Source organism: Notolabrus celidotus, chromosome 14, assembly GCF_009762535.1.
Source record: "Notolabrus celidotus isolate fNotCel1 chromosome 14, fNotCel1.pri, whole genome shotgun sequence".
Classification (NCBI taxonomy): Eukaryota; Metazoa; Chordata; class Actinopteri; order Labriformes; family Labridae; genus Notolabrus; species Notolabrus celidotus.
The window spans coordinates 21,086,403-21,109,386 of NC_048285.1; the positions used below are offsets into that span (position 1 = coordinate 21,086,403).

Consider the following 22,984-nt stretch of genomic DNA (forward strand, 5'->3'; position numbering starts at 1 on the left):
TGAGCCAGTTGAGGTACTTCAGGGGCATCTGATTAGGATGCCTTCTGGACACCTCCCTGTGGAGGTTTTCTAGGCTCATCCAACAGGGAAAAGATCCCAGGGTAAACCTGGAGCTCTCAGGAGGAATTATATAAACCATCTGGCCTGAGAACACCTTAAACTCCCCCGGGAAGGAGAAGTTGGAGAGTGTTGCTGTGGAGAGGGAATGTCGAGGTCGACTTGCTTAGCCTGCTGTAACCATTACCCTGACCCTAGATGAGCAAAGGACAGTGGATGGATGGATGGATGGATGGATGGATGGATGGATGGATGGATGGATGGATGGATGGATGGATGGATGGATGGATGGATGATTATTTATTTTATTTATTCAATGTCATTTTTTTTCTCTTATAGTGTTTTAGTGTTTATCTGTGGAAGCCCTAAGTAGACTTTTTTTCCCTCCATTTCCCCACAAAAATGAGTTGATGTAAGTTGTTTTCATGATATTTTAGAATACTGTCAGATGATCCTTAATAGTAAAAAAACAAAAACAAAGACGTGGGCTGAACTGACTTCATAAGTGTGGGCAATGGCAGCATGGAATATGGTTGTCTGGCCCGTTCTATTTTAGTGAAAGATCAACAGCATAACTTCTCCCCAAAAGTGAAGCCAAAACATGTAGAAAAATGTATGCGTCATAATGGGAAAAGTAGCTTTGTTATCCCGAGGTATTGACACCTTGACAAGCTGAGATCTCGAGAAAAGTAATGATAACTCTGTATCATAGAAAAAAGGTTTTGAATAGGTATTAAAAACAATATGACCATAACAAAAACCTCTGATAAGTATTGAATTATAAAATTCTCAAACATCCACCTTATAACACAAAATTTAAAGCAGAACAAACAAGTATTTAAGAGGGATGAATGTTGTAAAACAGTGCACAAACCTGTGAGATGACATCACTCACAGCTCCAGAAAACCATCTGTCTGGCTGCAGCATCTACCCTGAGTCTGCTGATCTGCTGCGAGTGTGATGTGAGAATGTACCCCCACCTTCTGTCTCCACAACTTAGTACTCTGAGATTTAGATAGCAACATAACTCTTTTTAGATTAAAAAACCCTAACATCTTTGGATTTATCTGAAGTGTATAGATAAAAAAAAAATCAGACAGGGAGAGATAATGAGAAAGAGAGCCAGGAGGAACAAGAGCCGCTGCTCCCCTTTCCTCTCTGCTCCCACTGTCATGCCCGTGTATTTGTGGGTGTGTTGGACAGGCAGAATGGCTTGTTTATGGGTAGATTAATTGCTTTTATGGCCTTGTTTCTCCCTGTGAATGGTGCTGGCTGTTTTAATGAACACCCACGCTGCCTGCCTGCCTGTCTTCCTGCCGTGCCATTCATGCTGCTGCTTTTCGAAGCATAGCTGGGTTTTAGCTATAGCTTTCCACAGCTAGATGCTCCCTGCATGGCCCTGCACAGGTAGTTGATTTTACGGGTGTGTGTATGTGTGAGTGTGTGTTAGGCTCAGCACAGGTGGGTGGTACCTCTCGAGGGGCTGAGGTCGAACCAGCAGCTAACTGGACCGTGACTTTAATCATTTCCTGCTGGGCTGAGGAGAGGTATAAGCCAGGCTTCCACAGAGTTAAGCGACACGGTCGTGGACACAAAGATTTTGAAAAGACTTTCAGAGGAGGAGATGAAGTGACAGCTTTAAGAAGAGGTGAGAGTGACCGTTTAGTAAAGAGGTTGAAAGCATTGTAGGAAGAGCTTTTCACACAGCGGCTTTACATGGATCAATTAAAAATCAAGCGAAACCCCCCCTCCGGTTTTCCTCCCTCCTCCTCTCACCTCATCACCTCTAATCATGCATTCCTTGTCTTTCTTTGTCTCTCTCTTTTTCTCCTCATCCCTATTCCTCTTTTCCTCTCTTTTTCTCCCCCTCTTCTATCTGTCTCTCATTAATCAGGTCTGCAGGCTTTCTCTCTCTCCTGACTTTCTACTTCATTAAGCCTGAAACAGCAATGGCCCTCCACTAATGGACGGGCTCAGCTCTAACTCACAACTCCAGCCTGGCTTTAACAGTTAGCACCTGTTTGTGTGTGTGTGTGTATTTTTTTTCTTTTAATGTGTGTGTGGGTGTAGACCTATGTGGGTGTTGTGCACAGACGTATAGTTTTATCACAAATATAATATAGATTTTATGTTTTGGTTATATGGTGATTTATGTGTGATTTTAATGCCATAGTCAAACAGCAAGCAAGCAACCATTAAATGACGATGACCTCCACTGTATTTATCACTCTTTTAAAGTTTCAATCTACCAATTTTATGTGTGAGTCATAGATTGTAAGAAAAATGGATGCAGCCTCTTAGTTTCAAAAGACCAGCAGGGGTACTGCTGCAAAATGACCTACAGCTAAAAGTATGTTTACAACCAAGGTTGCATAACGCTTTATGGTATGTAGCTCATTAAGTTATTCCTATACACCGTCCAGGGGATAACTCTATAACACGTCCATTAAGATTATATCAAGCTTAAGAGTTATACAGATATTGCATAATCAGGGGCACAGCTGAGTTGACTGACAGGTCACATTGTAACTGTTTGGAATGGGGCTAAAAGCCCGACCCAGCTCTTGTCTGTTTAGGTTGACTGAATGTTAGGTTGAGTCAGCATTTGCAATATGGCAATTGCCAACATTTGGCTTCAAAATGTCTCTATAGAAACCAACGGATAGAATCATAGAGACTGTGTTCATGTCCTTTTTAATGTGTTTGAAAATTCTGAGCCAATTCAGAGAAACTTTTGGGCGTGTCTGCCTGTGATTGACAGGTGCAGCCATCAAGGGAACCAGCCAATCAGAATGAAGACGTAGCCATGAGTAGCAATCATAGACTGTATAAATAATGGACGTAGTATCCGTGACGTGACCCATCTGTTCCTGAGCGCTGATTTGAAGCCAATCGACAGCGGCAGCCATACTGGAAATGCGGAACTCAACCAGGCAAAGTGTGACGTAAAGAGGCGGGGTTTGAGCCTCCTAGCCAACAGCTATGTGTCCTATCTGGGAGTCAAGTCAGTCATTTCCTTATTTGGGCAAAAACTCGTAATCCTAATATCGTCTGAACCGTTGCGTTAGAAAGAAATGAACCCCCTGTACAGTGTGTGCCGATAGAGAAATTAGCTACGTAGAGCCAAGCCGTTTTTTGAACCAGGCTGTAAACATGTTTATTAATGCTGCAAAAATCGCCCTTTTTTGAATTGGTGTCTATGTGGTTTCCTGTGTTTCTGCAGCCAGCCTCAAGCAGATTCTCGATGAATTGCAGTTTATAACACTTCCCCATGGGCTTCATAGTTTGAGACTGGAGGTTGCTGCTTGGTAGCAATCTGCTGTCAAAATATGGTCACCTCCAGGTCAAAATCAAACAAAACATGGAATATGGGCAAGTCTAACCCATTGGTGATGTCATGTTGTGGCCGCTTCTACGGGCAAAATCAATCCCATCGTCACTGAGAGTACTACCAGTTATGGGTTCTGTGGCTTAGGAGGAGTCTTGTCACGTCTCAAACCCATGAAATGGAAACTCTGAATAATGAACTGGATTTTTAAAGCCCCACACTTAAGCAGTCAAGGAGGGTCTGACTACAGGCACTAGCAAGTTAGATTTAAGGAAGAATCCAATGTTTTTGGCGCTCAGCCTGACAAAAGAGCAGGATAACTTGGCCCTATTCTGATCGATTTGATCATTAGTTTGTTAAATTGTCTCCTGAAAGTTCAAGTGCCATACTAAACTACAGGAGGACTGTTTTAAGGCCCAATAGCACATTTAAGAGTTCTTTGGTTTGTAGGTTCAATTTAAACTGCCTTCAGAGAGGGCCCTGTTCTGAGTTCTTCTACTGAGACCTCTGAAATCTTTTCCACTTTTAAAGTTGACTACACTAAAGAGGTCTTTAACAAAACTTGCTCATATGAAAAATAAAGATCAAAATAGGATCATATTAAATTGAATAAAAATCCCACAGGGGAGCTCGTGTTCCTTCGTCTGCATCTCTTTTACAACTCGTTCCACAACCGCCTTTACAATGTCATTAAGCAACGCGTCCGATCCATCCGTTTGACCATAATGCCCAATAAAAGAGGCTTTATAGTTGCATACATTTACCTTCAGATCTTTGCATATATATTGCTCTCCACCCAGCAGTGCAGTCGTTGGTACAGTGGTGTTCTGCACGGCTGCAGCGGAGGACAGGTAGTATTGAGTGGCGTTGTAAAAGCAGCTGCTTTACTGTGTGTTTGTTCTGGCATGTTAACGGCGGGCTTTACTGCTCTGATTATGGCCCACCAGGGGAGCTGGGAGAGCTAACTATACAAGGAGAATGCTGCAGGCAAAAAGGACAGGATGAAGAGCTGATGTACATTACCTCAGGGTGTGCATGCCTTTGCACTGACTATCAAAAACATCTTCTTATGGGTAACATTGTCCTCTGCGGATGCCTCATATCTGAGATGGAAAGATCCGGCCTGAGTTTCTCAGTTATACATTATATCAGTGTGTAAAAATTCTAAAAATCTGTTTTATATTATTAACTTGTGTTTTGTTGGCAAGATTCCCATGATAATCATGAGCATGTTTTCTCAATGTGACTACACTTACCTTTCATTTTGGTGCATAATTCACACTTTAATATCCTATTTATAATATAACCTGCATTAAGGTGCATATGGCTCATAAAATGCAACAAGAGGTATTTTATTGTGTTGTTAAATATTTCCCTGAAGGTAGCTCAATGATAGAGCTATAGCTTTTGTCACCAACATGCGCCATCATGACCACCAGTGCAGCTGCTACCCTCGCAGCTATCAGAGTAAATGTTGGCTGAGTTAAACTGCCAGCTAGCTTGCAGGATTGCAAACTCAACAAGGCAAAAGCAGATGGTATAAGAAAAGAGCTAGGACATTGATGTGTTGTTTTTAGTCTTATATTGCAACATATAATGTAAAAGTGCGCTGGTAGTTTTGGTGTGTCTCTACCCAGCTGGTAAAAGTCCAACATCTGAAGTGGTTTGAAGTCTCCTGGCCATAATCTAAATGTTTATTTGGTTATGATGGTTGGTTGCCTGAGCAAAACAGTGGTACTGACAGAACACAAAGAACATGCTTCCTGTGGAAACTGAGGTCTCACCTCTTTGAGGTTAAGACTTATTTTCATTTTCCACTAGAAGCAGTTCCTTCCTGCATGTCTTGTTTTGGAAAATGATTGTAACATCATCATCCACAGAGTCTATGATTAGATACAGACAAGTCTTGTTTCATAAAAGTTAATCCCCACAAACTTTATGGAGTTAATAAGACTCAAACAAGTAAATGCAAAAACACGCGCGCATAAATTATTTCTCTACTAAGGTATCAGTTTCTGCTCCAGTCTGACAGCACGCAGATGCTCATTCTGTTACTAAGACAACCAGAGATCTCTGAAATGTGTATGGTGTGTATGATAACCTCTGGCAACTCATCCTGCTCCTTTAGCTGGCAGACTGGTCCATGTCCACACCCTTTCCTGCACCCCTCTTGTTAGCTTGTTATTTGTTAAGGTTTACATCTTGCAGTAGAAACGTGTTGTGTCTTTTTTCATGGTTTTCTTTAAGCTTTTGCGACTGTCTTTAGTCTTCTCCATGCTCCATTTCCTCTTTCTCAGTATGCAGCTCCTCTCACTCAGTCTCTGACACCGTCAGTCATTAGCCTAACCCCTAGAGCAGAAAAAGCCACTCTGTGTGTTTGTGTGTGAGTGTTTGTATCACGTGTATATGTGTGCCAGCCAGTTTTGATAGCAGGGTCACTCAGGGACAACATTGTCAGAGTCTGGACGCTGAATTCTAATGGACAAACCTACACACACACACACACCTGCAGGCGCAGAAAGCAAAGAGGTGTGCTTCTGGTCAAGAATAACTACAGATAACAGCACCTGTCTTGGTTGCTATCACCCCGACACACACACTCGCAACACCCGGTGTACTGACAGGTTGTGTGTCCCCGTGACAGAGGAGAGCGATGAGGATGTGAGGAGGATGGCAGAGATGGCGCCGGCTGGCTGGCTGGGCCAAAGGACCCCAGGGAGGTTTGACTGATAGAGGCTGCCTCCAAACCCTCTGGATAGTGCGCGTGTGTGTCTGCATACGTGTGTATGAGGAAGGGAGGTCTGCATAGTACAGCAGATGGTATGGTGCTGTTTAAACCAGTTAGGTTAGCTTCAGTAGAGGAGCAGGCCGTGACAGCTTTTTGGCTGACTTGAAATAGTCTGAGCCTCAAGGTTAAACTATTGTTGGGTTAGGAGGGCCTGTTCTTTGTCCAAATAGAGCTAGCAAGATATGATTTGTGAATGTAGGGAGGGACATGACTGTCAATTTGGCTGGTGGTCTTTGGCTAGGTGATGGCTGAAATTTGTTTTTGGCTCCATGTGCTGAAAAAAAGGGAAATATGTATATTTAAACTATAAATCAAAAAATCAGGCCCAAACTTTTTTGAAAATTCTTCCACTTAAAGCTCCATTAAACTCTTGTTTTTTGCCAATTTTGGCACCCCCTGTGGACAAATTGATAACTTTTATCCCTCTTTTGATTTATTTCTTACACATAGAGTTAATTCCGACTAAGAATCTCATCCTAATTTAAACAGTCAAACGTGTCATTCACTGTGAATCTTTGTTGTGTTAAATGGGAAAAAGGATATTTCTACAATGAGCTGTCAGTTACTTTGCCTGACAGCTACCGAGGGCCAGCAGTCAATTTTATTCCTTTCTATCAAGTAATGCCATCTTGTTTTTCTAAGCTGAATTTTCACCAACTTTTTTGTTTCTGCAAATCCTGTTGAAATGTCTTCTGTGAAATTGATATTTCTCAGTTCTCCAAAAAATATAACAAAAAAGAACGTGTGTGTTTTTTCCCTTATTCATCGGCCTTAACAGCCAAAAACCTTGTTCAAATTTCAATCTTATATGTAAAAGCCCAGTTCAAGTATTTGTTTCCCCCTTTGCACATTACTGCATGGTGTCAGTCAGCACCCTCTTAAATGCACCACAGTTACCAGCTTAACTTTCAGTTAAACAAAATGCAAGCTCTACATGTGAGTCTGCCCTCTTTCTAAGTGACTGTGTGTGCATATTTTTGGAGAGTGTGCATATCTGAGTTAATTGAGTTCATCAGGAAAACAAACACAGCTGGCCAGCGTTCTGCAGAGCTGGAAGACGATAGAGAGACGACCTGGAATCTGTTTCCAGCACACATCAGGAAGCTCATCAAGTATTGAAGAGGAAAACCAACTTAGACTGAAAGACTGTGGAGGGAATACAAGACAAACAAGACTGGATGAGAAAAAGTAGACACAAGAAAAAAAAACTGAGAAAACAGAAGATGGATCATGTTTGATATGTGGCAGGGAAAGGAGATGATATTGACCTTATGGAGGAGCAGAATGAAAAATGTAGTGCCAAATGAAAGGGAATAGATTATGACTTTGACTATGTTTTTGGGTCTCCTCTCTTTGTCTGTCACTCTGTCCTCTGAACTGAGTTAAGGGAGCATTTAGAGCAGCAGCAGAGCTATTTAAATCATGTGTGTGAGTGTTAGTACGTGTGTCTGATCAGCTGGAGGTGCAGGGGACAGATTTACACCCCATGTACAGGAGAGATGAAGGCCATTTTCCCAGGCAGGCCATTTCTCCTCTCTGTTCTGTGTTCCTCTGGCTCACTCTCTGGAGCCGGTCCAGTTTAATTTCTTCAGAGCCCACAGGCTTGTTCTTTCACCTCCTCATCCCTCCTTCCTTGCCGCCAACGAAGGACCTACTTTCATATTCGCTTCCTCTTTTAACTCCCTTGCCAGCTCTCAACCCAATCACTTTCTGTCTCCCTGCAAAGTGCTGCATCTTTATCTTCTCTCTGCCCTTTGTCCCCTGCAGCTGAGGTATCTAACCTTTTAGAGCGTCAATCACTCAGTACAGCCCCTCCCTCCCCTCCCTCCTGTTGTCTTCCATCCAAAACGCTTCATTTTCTTTCTTCTTGTGTTTACCTTTAATCCTACTTAGATGAGAATTGGCTAATCCTCATGAAGAAATAATGCTGAGTGACTACAGTTTGTGCATTTATACCCAAAATTACACCCCTCAAAAGGACTAAAAAAAAGCCTCTAAAAAACACCTTCACACACATTTTAAAAACTAGAGCTGATGGTGATATAAATGGCTATAAATTCCAGCTATAAAACTGACTTAAACATGTTCAAATCCCTCAGCAGAGTACTTTTTTTTTCATTGGAGTCAAATCAGGTGAAATCATTGATTGTCCCATTATGTGCAGCCGGGTTTAAAAACTATTAACAAGACAAATAAGACAGCAGTGACGACCTCGCACAACAGCACAGCAATAAAAAATGATGAGAGAAAAAACAACTATGAGACAGTAAAAACAATAACTCCGTAAAAAACAACATAAAATAATAATAAGCAGTATAAAAAGGCAGAGTTTATATCAGAAGTGAGGCAGCATAAAGTGGAAATAAAAGGCTGAGAGCGAAGCTGTGTATGTGGATGAGTTGTTTTATGTCCAGTATGTATACAAAGACAGCCTTTCAGCAGTTTTGTCCTCATAGCAGAGGATCTATAGCTGCAGATAGAGGGGGGTTCAGGGAAATAGAAGATGGATTTAGCCTTCCTGTAGAGCTGCCTGTTGTAAATATCACAAAACTGAGCTTGACTCCGCCCACCTGTCCCGTTTTAGATGTCAACAAGCCTGTCAAGTCTGATCTAAAAGGCCATATGTACAGCTGGGAATATGAAAGACTGGAAACAAATGCTATTGTGATGCATTAAAGAGACAGTCATCACAGTATGACACATTGTTTATGTAAAATTTTCTTGCAAGGAATAAGGATATTGAGCAAATCATTTCAGTTTGGTCAATGAGAAACTGTCTGTTTGTTGAAGCTTGTGTAATTCTTGTTAGGTTCAAATGTAGCAGCATATGGCAGGGGATGCTGTAAGACTTTTTTGACAGCGTTGGCACAGACTTAAGCAGGGGAGGTATGTGTGCACAAGAGAAAGAAATGTGCTACATTAAAATGAAAAGAAAGCTACCAGTAGTGGGCAAGAACACGTTCAAAAAAGTTGACTTTGACAGAAGTCTCACCTCTGACAAGGCAACAGCTAATCATCCTTTAGGATTTGGGGTGGCACTTGAGGTGGCCAACAGGGGTCCATGCTAGCCAACCTCTATGGCTTTGCCTCTGAATATAGGGGAGAAACGTTAGCATGATTCTAGGAGCCTATGACAGCCAGTTATACCCATGACTTTACAGTGTACGGGGAGTTTTGTTTTCACCCTTTCAAAAAAAAAACATGTTGTTGTTGTTTCTTGTAATACAGTCATATGAAATAATTTATTCTCACAATAATTAAATTAAACGTAGTAACTTAATGGTAATCTTCACAGAAAACTGTTCTTCTCTGTTTTTTTAGACTACATTTAATCAGTGCAGCCTGCATTGATAATACGAAATAGTTTTTTAAAAAAGTATTAATTACACTTATGCAATACTTAAAAAAAAATGATGTTTCATTCTTCAACTACATCATTTTATAGATGACAATATTAATTTATTTCAATACATAAATAATGTACTCAAATGATGTATTAATTCTGAGATGAGAAGTACATTCATGATGGCCTTCAGAACATATGTTACCAGTGTTTCATCAAACTCTATTGTCTGCAGGCTGTTGCATCCATGTCTGCACAGTGTAATATTTTTATGGTCTGTGTTATTTGGGTAGTGCAGTGGTGGGCCCCACTTTAATATTTTTTACGAGGCTAAAAATCCCTGGTGGCACCTCTGAGCCTGGACTTACTTCTGATTTGTTGTTACCAAAGCGAACTATAAGAGTTATGTTTGGCTATAATTTAACCTGAATGCATCTTGTATTTTCCCTGTTTGTTCAAGCTTGTTTGCAAGAAGTGTTCTGCTTCATGAATACATCATCTACTGGGTGCAGATCACTTATCAGTCTGCAAAGTCAATTCACCTGAGAGTCTGAATTGTCTGGCTTTTATGGCTTAAATTGTGATAGAAGCCGTTTCTTATCCCTGGACTCCTGCTGTATGATGAATGTCTGTCCTGATTCCTCTCCTCTCCCACTCTCAGACTAAGAGTCCAGTAGATTTCTCTCACAGTGTGATCGAATCATCCTCTTTCCTTTTCCATCTCTCTTAACTCTCTGTTTTCTCTCCTCATCGCCTCCTCATGCCTGTCTTCTTTTATTTTCATTTAGTTTTAGAAAGTGGAGTTAAGGGGAAGAGATTGATGACAGAGGTGGAGATAGAGGGGTGTGTGTGCTTGGGGAGGTGGGGTGTGGAGGGCTCTGTATTTGGCTGTCAGCAGCTCTATTTCCTCTGTTGTTGTATAGTGCGCTGTGGGTTCAAGGTCTCTTCTCCATCAGCTCCTCCTCTCTACCTCCTTCTCTCTGTGCTCCACCTGACTCCACCATAAATCCACCAACACACATATTTGCACACAAACACACACACACACACACACACATACACACCAATCAATACAAGCCTGCTTGGCACTGCCAAAGCCCAAAATGACTATAGATTTTCTGTCGACTGTGCCACTAAATTATGCAAACCCCTGGTTTATGTTCTGGTACTTTTTTTTTGGCACTCCCCCTCCTGATTCGGGACAGGGTTTTCCACTCAGGCTGGAAAGGTTTGGAAAGCAGAAAAAAGCCTTTGGCTCTGGAAGAATGCATTGTTTTTTTGACAAGACATGTAGGAATTGGTTTAGTGCAGAATAACAGCAGAATGTATACTGTTATAGATTTTGAAATCAATAGCATGTATTAAGATTGTTGTAAATGTCCTGCTGATGTCAGGGATTTGTTTAAGTGGTGAATAATGCACTCCGGATATCAGTGTTGGAAATTTGCAAGCATACAGACACACTACAGACTCAAACACACAAGAGCACATATGTGCACACACAAACACACATGCAAAAACATTATAGATAGTGACAGAAAGGTACAGAACAACATTACAGTACAGCAAAGATCACATTTGTCCAAGAGATTTAGGTTTGAGCAGCTTCCTGGATACAAGCACCTGCAGTTTGTTGAAAACTTGACTTTCTTAAACCTTAAGTTGGGACCATAAAAGTATGCACTGACTGTGTCTTTAAAGTGGAATATTTGAAAGAATAAAACATGAAGAGACGAGAAAAACATTCATGAAGGTGTAACATCTTTTACAGTCCTATGATGGTCAAATTGAACATAATTCCAAAATATTTACTATTGTTGTTGGGGGTTTGTTCCTGAGGTCTTCTGATAGTTTGCTTGGACATTCTTGCTGCAGGACACTCAGAAACCTAGGAACTTTGTGAGGAAATTGAAATGATCGGCTCATTCATCACCCCTGTGAAGCCATTACTCAGAAACCTATGATACAAACATACACACACACACACACACACACACACACACACACACACACACACACACACACACACACACACACACACACACACACACACACACACACACACACACACACACAAACAAACAAACAAACAAACAAACAAACACACACTTACACGCGCACATACATGCGCACAAGCTCCTGTGATGCATGATAAGTATGATCCTCCACTTGGCAAGTTTTCACATTTTTCAAATGTGTCTCTATACAAAGTCTTACATGCACAAAAAACACCCTTCTTCTTCCTCTTTCCTCCTACAACCAGACAATTTCTGCTCAATATTAAAAAAGTGGTGTTAGTTATACTCTATGGCGTTTTGTTTCTGTTGATACACAGTTCAATAAGAGTCTGTTGCTTAGGTGATATTTGGGGATTTTGACGGAGCAGCTTGATCAGACATTAGGATGTTCCACCACTTTCTGCTCTCCAAGGTGGTCGCCAATAAATATGAAGTGAGCTTTGTGACTGAAACAAAAAAACAAGCAGAGTGAAATTACTGAAACAATGGAGTGATTCGTAACTTAAAACTCCCAAAGTTACTGTGCTGTATATCAGATCTCATTGAATGCATCTTGTCCAATCAAAATGCTTGGTTAAAACGATCTGTTGTGTTGATTTTTAATGCCTGTAAACACTGTGAGGGAGTACGTGTCAGACAAGATGATTTATAGTATGCCAGCTACGCAGCAAATATCATAATGAGTGATACATTCAACTGTTAAAAGAAAGCAGAATGAGAGTTTTTGTCAAAAAACACAACTTAAACATGTATAGGACAAAATTAGCAAAGATGTAAGAGATCAACTTTGTCCACAGGGGGCGCCAAAATCCACACAAACAAAGTTCCTAACAGGAACTTTAAGTTAACTCTTCTTTCTTTATGTCTAACTTTTTCTCCTATTTGTCTTTCTTCTGTCTCCACACTCCCAGATGGCACTTTTTAGAGTCTGTATAAATGTGTCTGACTGGAATTGTATGTGCGTGTGTGTGCGTGTGTGTGAAAGTGAAAGTGACTGCCTCTGTGAGAGAGAGACAGCTTTCTGTTTAGGATCGCATTAAGGCGGATTTGGAAAGGCTGAGGTGACATTGACTCTCAAAGCAGGAGAAAGTTTTGGAAGTTTTGGTTGCAACAGAATCCGACTTAGCTGCGGTTCTGCTCTCATAAATTCTCTTTTTATTGGAGGGAATTTTAGATGGAAAGACAAACAGACAGTAAGAGATGAAAAACAGCTCCTTAAAGCAACCATTGATCACTAGTCAAAGTCCTTGATTCTGTGTAATGAGCTTTTTATTCCTTCTGGGAGGGAGAGTAATGAGAAAAACATTGCCTGCCGGCCTGCCACAGTCAAAGTGGACACTCACTCAAACAGCAAAGACCTGTTATTAGGAGAGGATTTGATGTTGTTGTGTTTGGGCATCCACTCCTGTGAGAACAATTCACCAAGACACTGCTTTCACTAGAAACATATGCATATATGTGCCTATTTAAACTTCAAAAGGCACTTTCTGAGACCCTTTCATAGTTATTAATGGTGCAGCATATATATCGCTATATGATGAATATTAAACAGCTGAAACGCAGAGTAAACACTGCAGTACAGTCATATTTCCTCAGTGCATCTAATAGATGTAATACATTTCCAGGTGTGACTCCCTTTATAGGCCAATCTGCTATCTAATAGATGCAATATATTCTTTCATGCATACTTCATTATGCGGTAATGGTGCAATCAAACAAAAAATCAACTAAAGGTGCAGGTTTTACTGTAAAACACACACACATATACACACTCTGTGACATTAGCCTGTAGCTGCTCAGTGCCCTGATGTGACCCTCTTGGCTCATCAGGAAGAAACTGCTCCACTTAAACTTTGTTGCTCCCTTGTAATTGAATTAGTCTGCTCAATTATGTAGAGGCAGGCCTGTCCTCATTACACAGCACTATTAAAGCAGGAGGAAGGAGCCGAGGGGAGGAGAGCAGCAGGCGGGGAGCGGCGTTAAAAGTCGTTTAAGGGAAAGTTTCATCGCCCTAATCTCCCAATGTGTCGGCCACATCTGTACAACAACTGTGCTGTACTTCATGAATAATGTCCGGCTCTATCGCTCCTTTTTTGTGTTAAACTCTCCTACCCCCCCCCCCCCTCTCTCTTTCTCTGCTTCTGGGCCAAATGCCTGGAAAACGCTGAACAAGCAATTTGGCAGAGTTCCTCCAAAGCTCACTTCACTTACTTCACAAGAAAATGTCTAACAGAGCCAAAATGCTGCCAAACCACTTGCTGCAGGGGTCCCTGAGCCCGGCACACGATGATCACACGTCTGCTAAACATTCATTCATATTCACTCACACACAGACACACGCTGAAGGGATCTCTTCCTGCTGCAAATTCCTCTCCCTCTTTTTGTCTCATGTCTTAAACACAATGTTTCTTATTTCTGTGTCTTTGTCTTTTGTCTTTGCAGGAGCAGCTGAAGAGCCTCCAGAGTGGCTTCAAGCATGTTGATGATGGAGGTTTCCAGCTGCAGAGGTGTGTTTACACACGCACACACACTGTAATGACAACAGATACACAGAATGTGCAACTGTGTCTTGTGCAGCTGTAAAAGCCAATTTCCCTGCAGATGGGACCAAAACATGGCTGTTTAATTAAAGATAAACCAGACTGAAATTGGACTGGTGTCTCCTCTGAATGCCTTGGATACACATTTCCCTTTTTCCCCTTGCTCAGTGATCATCTGACCATGGACCTGGACAACAACATCAACATGCCGCCAAATGAGACCAAGGTGTTGATGTGAGTATATTTTAATTTACAACTAAAACAGAGTGATCGTGGACATTTAAATCACATAATTTATTTGGTAAAAAATAGAAAACTGACTCTCCGGTCATTTGGTATTTAAATTTGAGGGCCTACCTCTAGGCCAGTACTTCAAACCTGAGAATGAGGAGTATCATTAGATCATTATCATTTAGGTTATTGTCCTAAAGTGATTCATATGAAACATAAGCCAGTTTGGTTGATACTCAATCAACGCTCTATTATTTCTAAATAGCACACCATTATGAAGATCAACCTGTTGCTAGGGATGCAGCTCCAATCACAGACTCTGATGCTCTAACTGCCATCATATCATCATATCAAGGGGTCTGGTTGATTCAATGTTGGTTGGAAAATCAAGAAAGCGAAAAAATAGGCAGAGAAAAGGGAAGGAGAGAAAAGTACACCGAAAAAATATAGGCTAAGATGCAGAAATCTAAGATATCAAAGATGGTGCATGAGGTAAACACTCATTGGAATGCTGGAGCCTATCCCTGCTGTCATTGGGCGAGAGGTGGGATACACCCTTGTCAGGTCGCTAGTCCATCATAGGGCTAACATGCACATACTCACACCTAAAAATTAAAGAGTCACCAATCAAACTGACATGCATGTTTTTGAACTGTGGGAGAAAGCCGCAGAGAACTCATGCATGGTGAGGTAACAGCGCTGACCACTGCATCACCGTGCAGTGTTCAGTCAGTGTTCCAGAATTGTAAGTGTCTCGCCATGTAATAAGAGTAATTACATGGCCAGTAATTACACTGGGTTGTGCTAGTGGAGGAATCTCTTCAGGTTGAGGCACGACTGTCAAGCTCACCCTGTCATGCTCCCATTCCACTATGACAACCTGCTCACTGTACATTGACCTCTACATAAATGGAATAAACCTTTCTGGGTTTTTTATTTAGGCTTTTATTGCCCTGTTTGAGAGGATAGGACAGTTGATAGCGCAGGAAACTTGGACAGAGAAGGTCAAAACATGGGGCAGAATTGAACCTTTCAAGGACCAAATCCTCTGCACATGAGTCAAGTGATTTAACACCTGAGCTGTGCCTTTTAACTTTAAAAAAAAAATTCAGCTTCAACTCTCAGCATTTATGAATTGCATCATCTCTAAAAACTTTGAATCATCCTCTGTGCCCGTGTCTCTACACGGTCTCTTTATCTCTGCATGCAGCATCCAGCGTGCCTGGCGTGACTTCCTTCAGAGACAGGAAGCGGAGAAGAGGAGCCCCTCCCCGCCTTCCCTCTCTTCCTCTGACAAGATGAGCATGTCAATCAGCATGACGACCCTCTCAGATGGCAGCACCCCGGTAAGTCGTGCCAACATATATGTTCATTCTGGATGACATGCATTCAGAAAATGCTGTGTTGGATGTTTGTCTTCGCTTTGTCTGTTGAACATAATGAACACAAGCACACGTGTTATCCTTAGTAAGGCTTTTAATTGACAGGCTTTTGTTATTACTGTGTTGTTTACACTTAGATTTTTATGTGTTTTTTGAGTGTTGTCCTGCTGCACTTGGAGGACATTTAACAGTGCTTGTTGTCCAATTCTTGTCCAGAAGGGGGCAATATTTCTCAGCTATTTCTTCAGTTTGCAGTTTTCTCTTGCTCTGACATCCACACACTCTCTCACACATCACACTGAGCATTGAAATCAGTGGAAGAGTCATTCTCATTCAGCACGTCCTCCTTTCATTTAACCAGACCACAATAAATCCCCTGGATTTTCCTCACTGCGTCTGTTCTGGTCATTATAATTCAATCCTGACGTCTCCTGCAGCCTCCTGGCTTGAATAGCAAGTGTGTGTACACTTCTCTGCTAATCTCCGAGCCTGGAGTCAACAGGCAGGGTTAAATCTCCGAGACGGCTGAGAGAGTCGTGTGTATGAGCGCACTTAGGTGGTACTTGTCCGCTCAATTGCTACAGAGAAAAGCTTTTACACAGAAGAAGACTGTTTGATTTGGATTCTGGCGGATAAAAAGCAGGTCAGAGGGGTTTTACAGTGAAGGGAATTCAGAGCGTACTCTCATCAGAGTTGTTCGTTTTACAATAACTTGTGATGTGAGCAGCTTGTGGATACTTTTTCAGGCCAGTAAAGGTTGTGGATAAAGCCATCAAGAATTCTATACTCTTTACACACACTGATAGTAAATATTGGTTGTGTTTCAGCTCCTTTGGGAAGGCAAGAAAAATGCTTAGCTCAGTGACTCTCAGGCCAGATGATCATCACAGAGAGAGAGGGCGTGTGTGGTTTGGTGTGTGTGTGTGAGTATTAGCTCCCTAAGGTCACTGGAGATAGAGGAGAGCAGCAGCGAGGAAAGGAAGATGAAAAACAGATGTTGGTTCACCGGTTGAATGTGCTGACGCTGTAGATCCGCCGTCCTCTGTGGGGAAACGGAGACTCAGTTTCTCTTCTCGTATGACTTCATGTTGCTTTTTTCACCTGATTGATCGGCACAGTCTGCTATATTTTCTTAACTCTGTCTTGCTTCACACACTCTTATACTTTGTCCCTTTGTCCCTTTTTCTCTCTCTCTCTCTCTCTCTCTCTCTCTCTCTCTCTCTCTCTCTCTCTCTCTCTCTCTCTCTCTCTCTCTCTCTCTCTCTCTCTCTCTCTCTTTCGTGATTGTCTTTTCTGTAAAGCGATGCATTTGTGGGATGTGGGATGTGACAGCTCCAGTCTTGTTTGAATTTCTAACAGTTTGGTTTCTGTCGACCCAGCAATAATTTCTCAATCCATGCACACACACAGGAGGAGACACAGTGATGTAGCCTCCATCTCCAAAGTGATTGAATTTGTAACCTTTGTGCCTATAACATCAGTCTTTGACAAAGTGTCGCTGCGTGACACTACAGCATATGTGTCGGTGTGTGGGTATTGTCTCTTCTTCTTGGAGTGTCTATAAGCAAGAAAATTCGTCTTTGTATGTTTCTTTTATTTTGCGCATTTCATACAATCATTAGAGATTATAAAATATTGTATGCATTGTTTCCGACACATAAATATTAATTGAGAAAGAAGAGGGAATACAAAACAATAAAAGGACACAAAGCAAGATGCTGTAAATTCCCTTACAAACACCTTTATAGCTACATCTAGTCTTATTGGTAATATGTCTTCAATCCACCGCTCACTTATTCTTTTGATTTTGTTGAGTTACAAAATGGAAGAGAAAGGTTGACATTGTGTAAATTTTGTTTAATAAGTTACCAAGTGGCAACCTCAAATTGATGAAAATAAAACCAATGTGGAATTGCTACAAACTGCAGTTCCCCTGAATGTCCACTCGAGGCAGGCACCAAAAACCAAGGAAACCCCATTAACATCCATGCTGAAATGTCAATTTTTAGAGCAGAAATAACACGTTTACTTCCTGGTGCAAAAATGTTCTCCATTCAATCATAGTGTAATGAGTTTTTGTAATTTTTTTAAAGATATTAAGGCTACAAGTTTTGCATCATTGGGTACAATTAGGGGCGTGGCTGGCTTGACTGACAGGCAGGCACATTGCAGCTGTTTTCCAGGAGGTTAAAGGCCAACCTCAACTCCGCCTCGTTGCCTCTTGCTAGGTCGACCAAAAGTTTGGTAAACCAGGCGACTGCAAGTAGAACTTACAGAACTCCAGTAGGTGACATCAATGACAGGGGTGTGTCCAGACTTTTCAGGTTGGGGTGGCAGAACTGGGGAACTGACATCTATCAATTAAGTGTCATACAGCTGGCATATTCAGTCTTTTTTTGACTTAAAATAGAAACACTGCAGAGTGAGAACACACCAGGCTTCTAAGCTTGATTCTTAAAGGACTCAAATAGAAGGTGTTTCTCCAAAGTCACAATTCACTAACAAGATAAATGTGTTTTATTTAAATTAACTAATAAACTCTCAGCTAACTCCTCCCAAATCTGGATTTTAACTTACTTTAAGTCCCACCTGTAACAAGGCAAATGGCTTAGGATTCTGGGGTGCCACCAAGGGTGGCCAATTATATTTCAAGAGGGGCTAATTCCACCCCTTGTATCCCCTCTGAACACACCCCAGGTCATTGACACTACCATGTTTCATAAATCTCTATTAAACCCATACCCTCAACCTAAGGTATTTCTATCTTCAGTCATTGCATTTTTTTCCAGATAAAATACGAAGTGGAAGTTTAAACCCTGACATTTTCCATACATTACTTTAGCTCTGGTAAACACTAAATAAGGGACAACCCAAAACAAATAAAAGTGTTTTGCTTCATTCTCTCTGCAATTTCTCTGACACTCTTAATATTTTTCAGTGCTGGTGTCATGAAAAATCTTGTGATATTCTCCCAGCTGTGTGTTGTGTGTTTTTCAGAGTGATGAGGGTAATATTCTTGTACAGACTTAGTTGGGATGTGACTCTGTATTGTTTAAATGATCTGTCATGCTGTAACTCAGCTCAATCATTTCCATGTCGTCCCCGCCAAATAGAGCAGCTCTGGATATCTCTCTTTATGATCGATCCCTCCACTCCATAGCAACAGTAAAGAGGGAGGCAGAAATTATAGGTTTCATTAAAAAGGGACCTAACAAAACTCTGGCTTTTATGCCCAGATATGAATCAGCTGTCTGAATTTTATTGTTTCATAATACTGTACAGCGTCAACACTCAACAACCCCTCCTCCCTGGCCACCTTTGAATACACACACATGCACACACACACACACACACACACACACACACACACACACACACACACACACACACACACACACACACACACACACACACAGGGGAGAGGGAGCAAACACAGGGAGAGACACACAGCCACAGACCAGTACGGCTTTAATTTCAGACTGTCTAGATGATAGATGTCTTTTTATAACCAGACATCAATCAATACTGTTTGGGGACGGGTTGCGTGTTTTTCTAGCAGGATTGGCACTAAATTACTTGAGAAATGAGGACAGAACAAGCATCCAAAGAAGATCTGAACCCACAGAATATTTGTTTTGGAAATTGTTAACATATTAAGCTGTTTAAATGCTAAATTTCAGAAAACAAAAGTCCAGTTTTTGCCTCTCAGCTTTGCGAATTTGTTGTCAGCATTTCTGCTGTGGGAGCTGTCCACTGCTGTGGTGCTGAAATGAGATTTTTTTTATGTAGTAGAACAAGTTTAACACTAGAGGGCGATCCTGTATCACAGTATTATATATGATTACTTCTTATTTGTTTATTTATTTAGCTCTTCAGGCCTATTATTATTGATGAGCACAACTCAACAAATCTAAAAATCACTGTGCTTATCTTTAATTTTGCACATGTCGAAAATGGTCTTGCTTGGAGGTGTTTTTTTTCCTTTAAGGTGTATTATGGCCTCTAATTGTGCATAATAATGGGTAAAAACTTAATGTCTGGTACCTTGTCATTTTAACAAGTGTATGATAAAGACACAAAAATATGCAAATGTGTGTGTGTGTATGTGTTTTGGCTGGTGAAGGGCACACAGGGGCAGGTTAGTCCATCTGGCCTGCCAAGGTGCTCTGAGACCGGGCCGAGCAGAGCAGCACTGCTTTCCCTCGTCTGCCAGCTGTCACAATTCCCCTTTTCTGCCCTCTCCATCACTGCTCCTTTATGTTACCCTCTACTTACTGCCCATATTTTTCTGTGAGGTCATGGTTTATTCTTTCCTTTTGCCTTTTATATTTAATGCATTTCTCTTCTTCTCATCTCCTTCTTTATGCTTCTCTCTCTCTCACACACGTTCTGGCTCTCAGTCTCTGTTTCACCCACCTGCTGTTCTCTTGGCTTTATCAGGTCACACAGCTGCAGAAACGGCTTCAGAAGCCTGGCAGGAGAGATAAAAGAGGTTAGGCAAAGTTTGGGGGATTTTTTTGAAGTAACTGTATGTGTCCTATTTATGTACAGTGCAGGTATATACAGTATGGAGACCCGGCTGAGATAAGAAACATTCAGCAGTGCTGCAGGTCTGCAGGTCTGCAGGTTAGCTTTGAGGTCCATCGCGAGTTCTCCCGAAATAACCCACTGACTTTTTATGCCTGACTCAAATTCATCATTACACAAAAGCATTAGAGCTTCAGCAGATTACTAAGCCAGCAGTCAGCACACACTGTACCCTGTGTCAGAGCATTTAACCCCTCACATTCATTTTCACCAATTTAATCCAATGCAGAGTGCAAATAGTCGCCCCGTCACTGAGCTCCCATAATTTGAATCCTTGCCGTCTTTTTTATTCACAGTACAACCCAACCTTTCATTACTTTAGATGGGAAAAGGCAGGAAAGGTCACATATTGTATCACCCCAGTAGAATGGTTATTACACTAAGGCCTGAGCATTGTTATTGTATGAATGAGTCTCCCTGGGGCTCATTGTGCCCCCATTCTGTTTCTATTTACTCTAAATTAACCTCATGGCCACTGATAGGTGGACAAAGGCAGCTCACCAATCTTCATTTAGTCAACCAGGGGAAAGAAAAACCCTTTTTCTGCCTGGTTATTGTCTTTGTTTGAGCTTTTATCGGGGCAAAACCACCACAGAAATGAATCAAAAGTCATGTCAGGTAAAAGAGGAAGAGAGAAACCACAAAGCAAATCTAAAAATCTGAAGCGTAGTAAACATCAACGTAGTTCAGTAAAAGATCATTATTATTGCAGTAGTTTTAAAAATGTATAAGAAACCAATTTCCCCTTGTGGACATGACATATAAAATATATATACAATGCAGTGACTGCTTCTAGGTCTTAGATGGTACAGTCAGTGTAGAGCAGTGATGCCCAAAACTGTGAATGTCTCATATTACTTTTAAATCCAAAAATATTCATGATCCCTCCTGTTCCACTAATCACAAAACATGATTCCCACTTGGGACTTAAAAAAAGTGTTTCACATTAAATTTCGATTTCATTCACAGAAGTGTTTTGTATTAAAGTGGGCCTATTGTAATACAAGTATCCATTCGTTTATATCTGCAAAGAAACAAACTAAATGCATTTATCACATTGTGAAGTTGAACTTGAAAGTTTTCTTTTATTTTCAGTGAACTTTTGAGTGTGCACCTTCATAGTCAAAACATCAGATACAACTTGATTAGTCCTGGAGGAAATTCATACAAATACAAGTGTGATAAGCTGAGTAACACAGTAAACAAAGTACAAAAGTAATCACATTGTTGATTGTATTCTTGGCAGTGATATGTTCAGGAAGTTAAAAAGTAATTGCACAGTATAATTAAGGTAAAATAGCATTTATCATTAAATGTAACTATAGTCATGGCCAGAAGTTTTGAGAATGACAACTATTAATTTTCACAAAGTCTGCTGTTTCAGTTTTTGTAATGGCAATTTGCATATACTCCAGAATGTTATGAGGAGTGATCAGCTCAACTGCAATTAATTGCAAAGTCCCTCTTTGCCTTGAAAATGAACTTTATCACCAAAAACACATTTCCACTGCATTTCAGCCCTGCCACAAAAGGACCAGCTAACATAATTTCAATGACACACAGGTGTCACACACATTAACACAGGTGTGGGTGTTGATGAGGACAAGGCTGGCGATCAATCTGTCATGATTAAGTGACTGGACACTTTAAAAGGAAGATGGTGCATGACACCATTGTTCCTCATCTGTTAGCCATGGTTACCTGCAAGGAAACACGTGCAGCCTTCATTGCATTGCACAAAAAGGGCCTAACAGGGAAGTTTATAGCAGCGAGTAAGATTGCACCTCAGTCAACCGTCTATCGAATTATCAAGAACTTCAAGGAGAGAGGTTCAATTGTTGCCAAACAGGCTCCAGGGCGCCCAAGAAAGTCCAGCAAGCGCCAGGACCGTCTCCTGAAGGTGTTACAACTGCGGGATCGGTCCACCACCAGTGCAGAGCTTGCTCAGGAATTGCAGCAGGCAGGTGTGAATGCATCTGCACGCACAGTGAGGCGAAGACTTTTGGAGGAAGGCCTGGTGTCAAGGAGGGCAGCAAAGAAGCCACTTCTCTCCAGTAAAAACATCAGGGACAGACTGATATTCTGCAGAAGGTACAGGGACTGGACTGCTGAGGACTGGGGTAAAGTAATTTTCTCTGAAGAATCCCCTTTCCGATTGTTTGGGGCATCTGGAGGAAGGCTTGTTCGGAGAAGACGAGGTGAGCGCTACCATCAGTCCTGTCTCTTGCCAACAGTGAAGCATCCTGAGACCATTCATGTGTGGGGTTGCTTTTCGGTCAAGGGAGTGGGCTCTCTCACAATCTTACCTAAAAACACAGCCATGAATAAAGAATGGTACCAGAACGTCCTCCGAGAGCAACTTCTCCCAACCATCCAAGGGCAGTTTGGTGATGAAGAATGCCTTTTCCAGCATGATGGAGCACCTTGCCATAAAGCAAAAGTCATAACAAAATGGCTCGGGGAACAAAACATTAAGATTTTGGGCCCTTGGCCAGGAAACTCCCCAGATCTTAATCCCATTGAGAACTTGTGGTCAATACTCAAGAGGCGGGTGGACAATCAAAAATCCACAAATTCTGACAAACTCCAAGCATTGATTATGCAAGAATGGACTGCCATCAGTCAGGATTTGGTCCAGAGGTTGATTGACAGCATGCCAGGGAGAATTGCAGAGGTCTTGAAAAAGAAGGGTCAACACTGCAAATATTG

General features: G+C 41.4%; 1 protein-coding gene across 1 annotated transcript in view; it reads left to right on the top strand.

Annotated features, from left to right (window-relative positions):
• Positions 1-22,984, top strand: part of schip1 (schwannomin interacting protein 1) — a 259,688-nt gene that overhangs the window by 72,830 nt on the left and 163,874 nt on the right. The window contains 3 exon segments of the mRNA XM_034700416.1: positions 13,978-14,042; positions 14,244-14,309; positions 15,517-15,652. Of these exon segments, the coding sequence (XP_034556307.1) occupies positions 13,978-14,042; positions 14,244-14,309; positions 15,517-15,652 (267 nt within the window).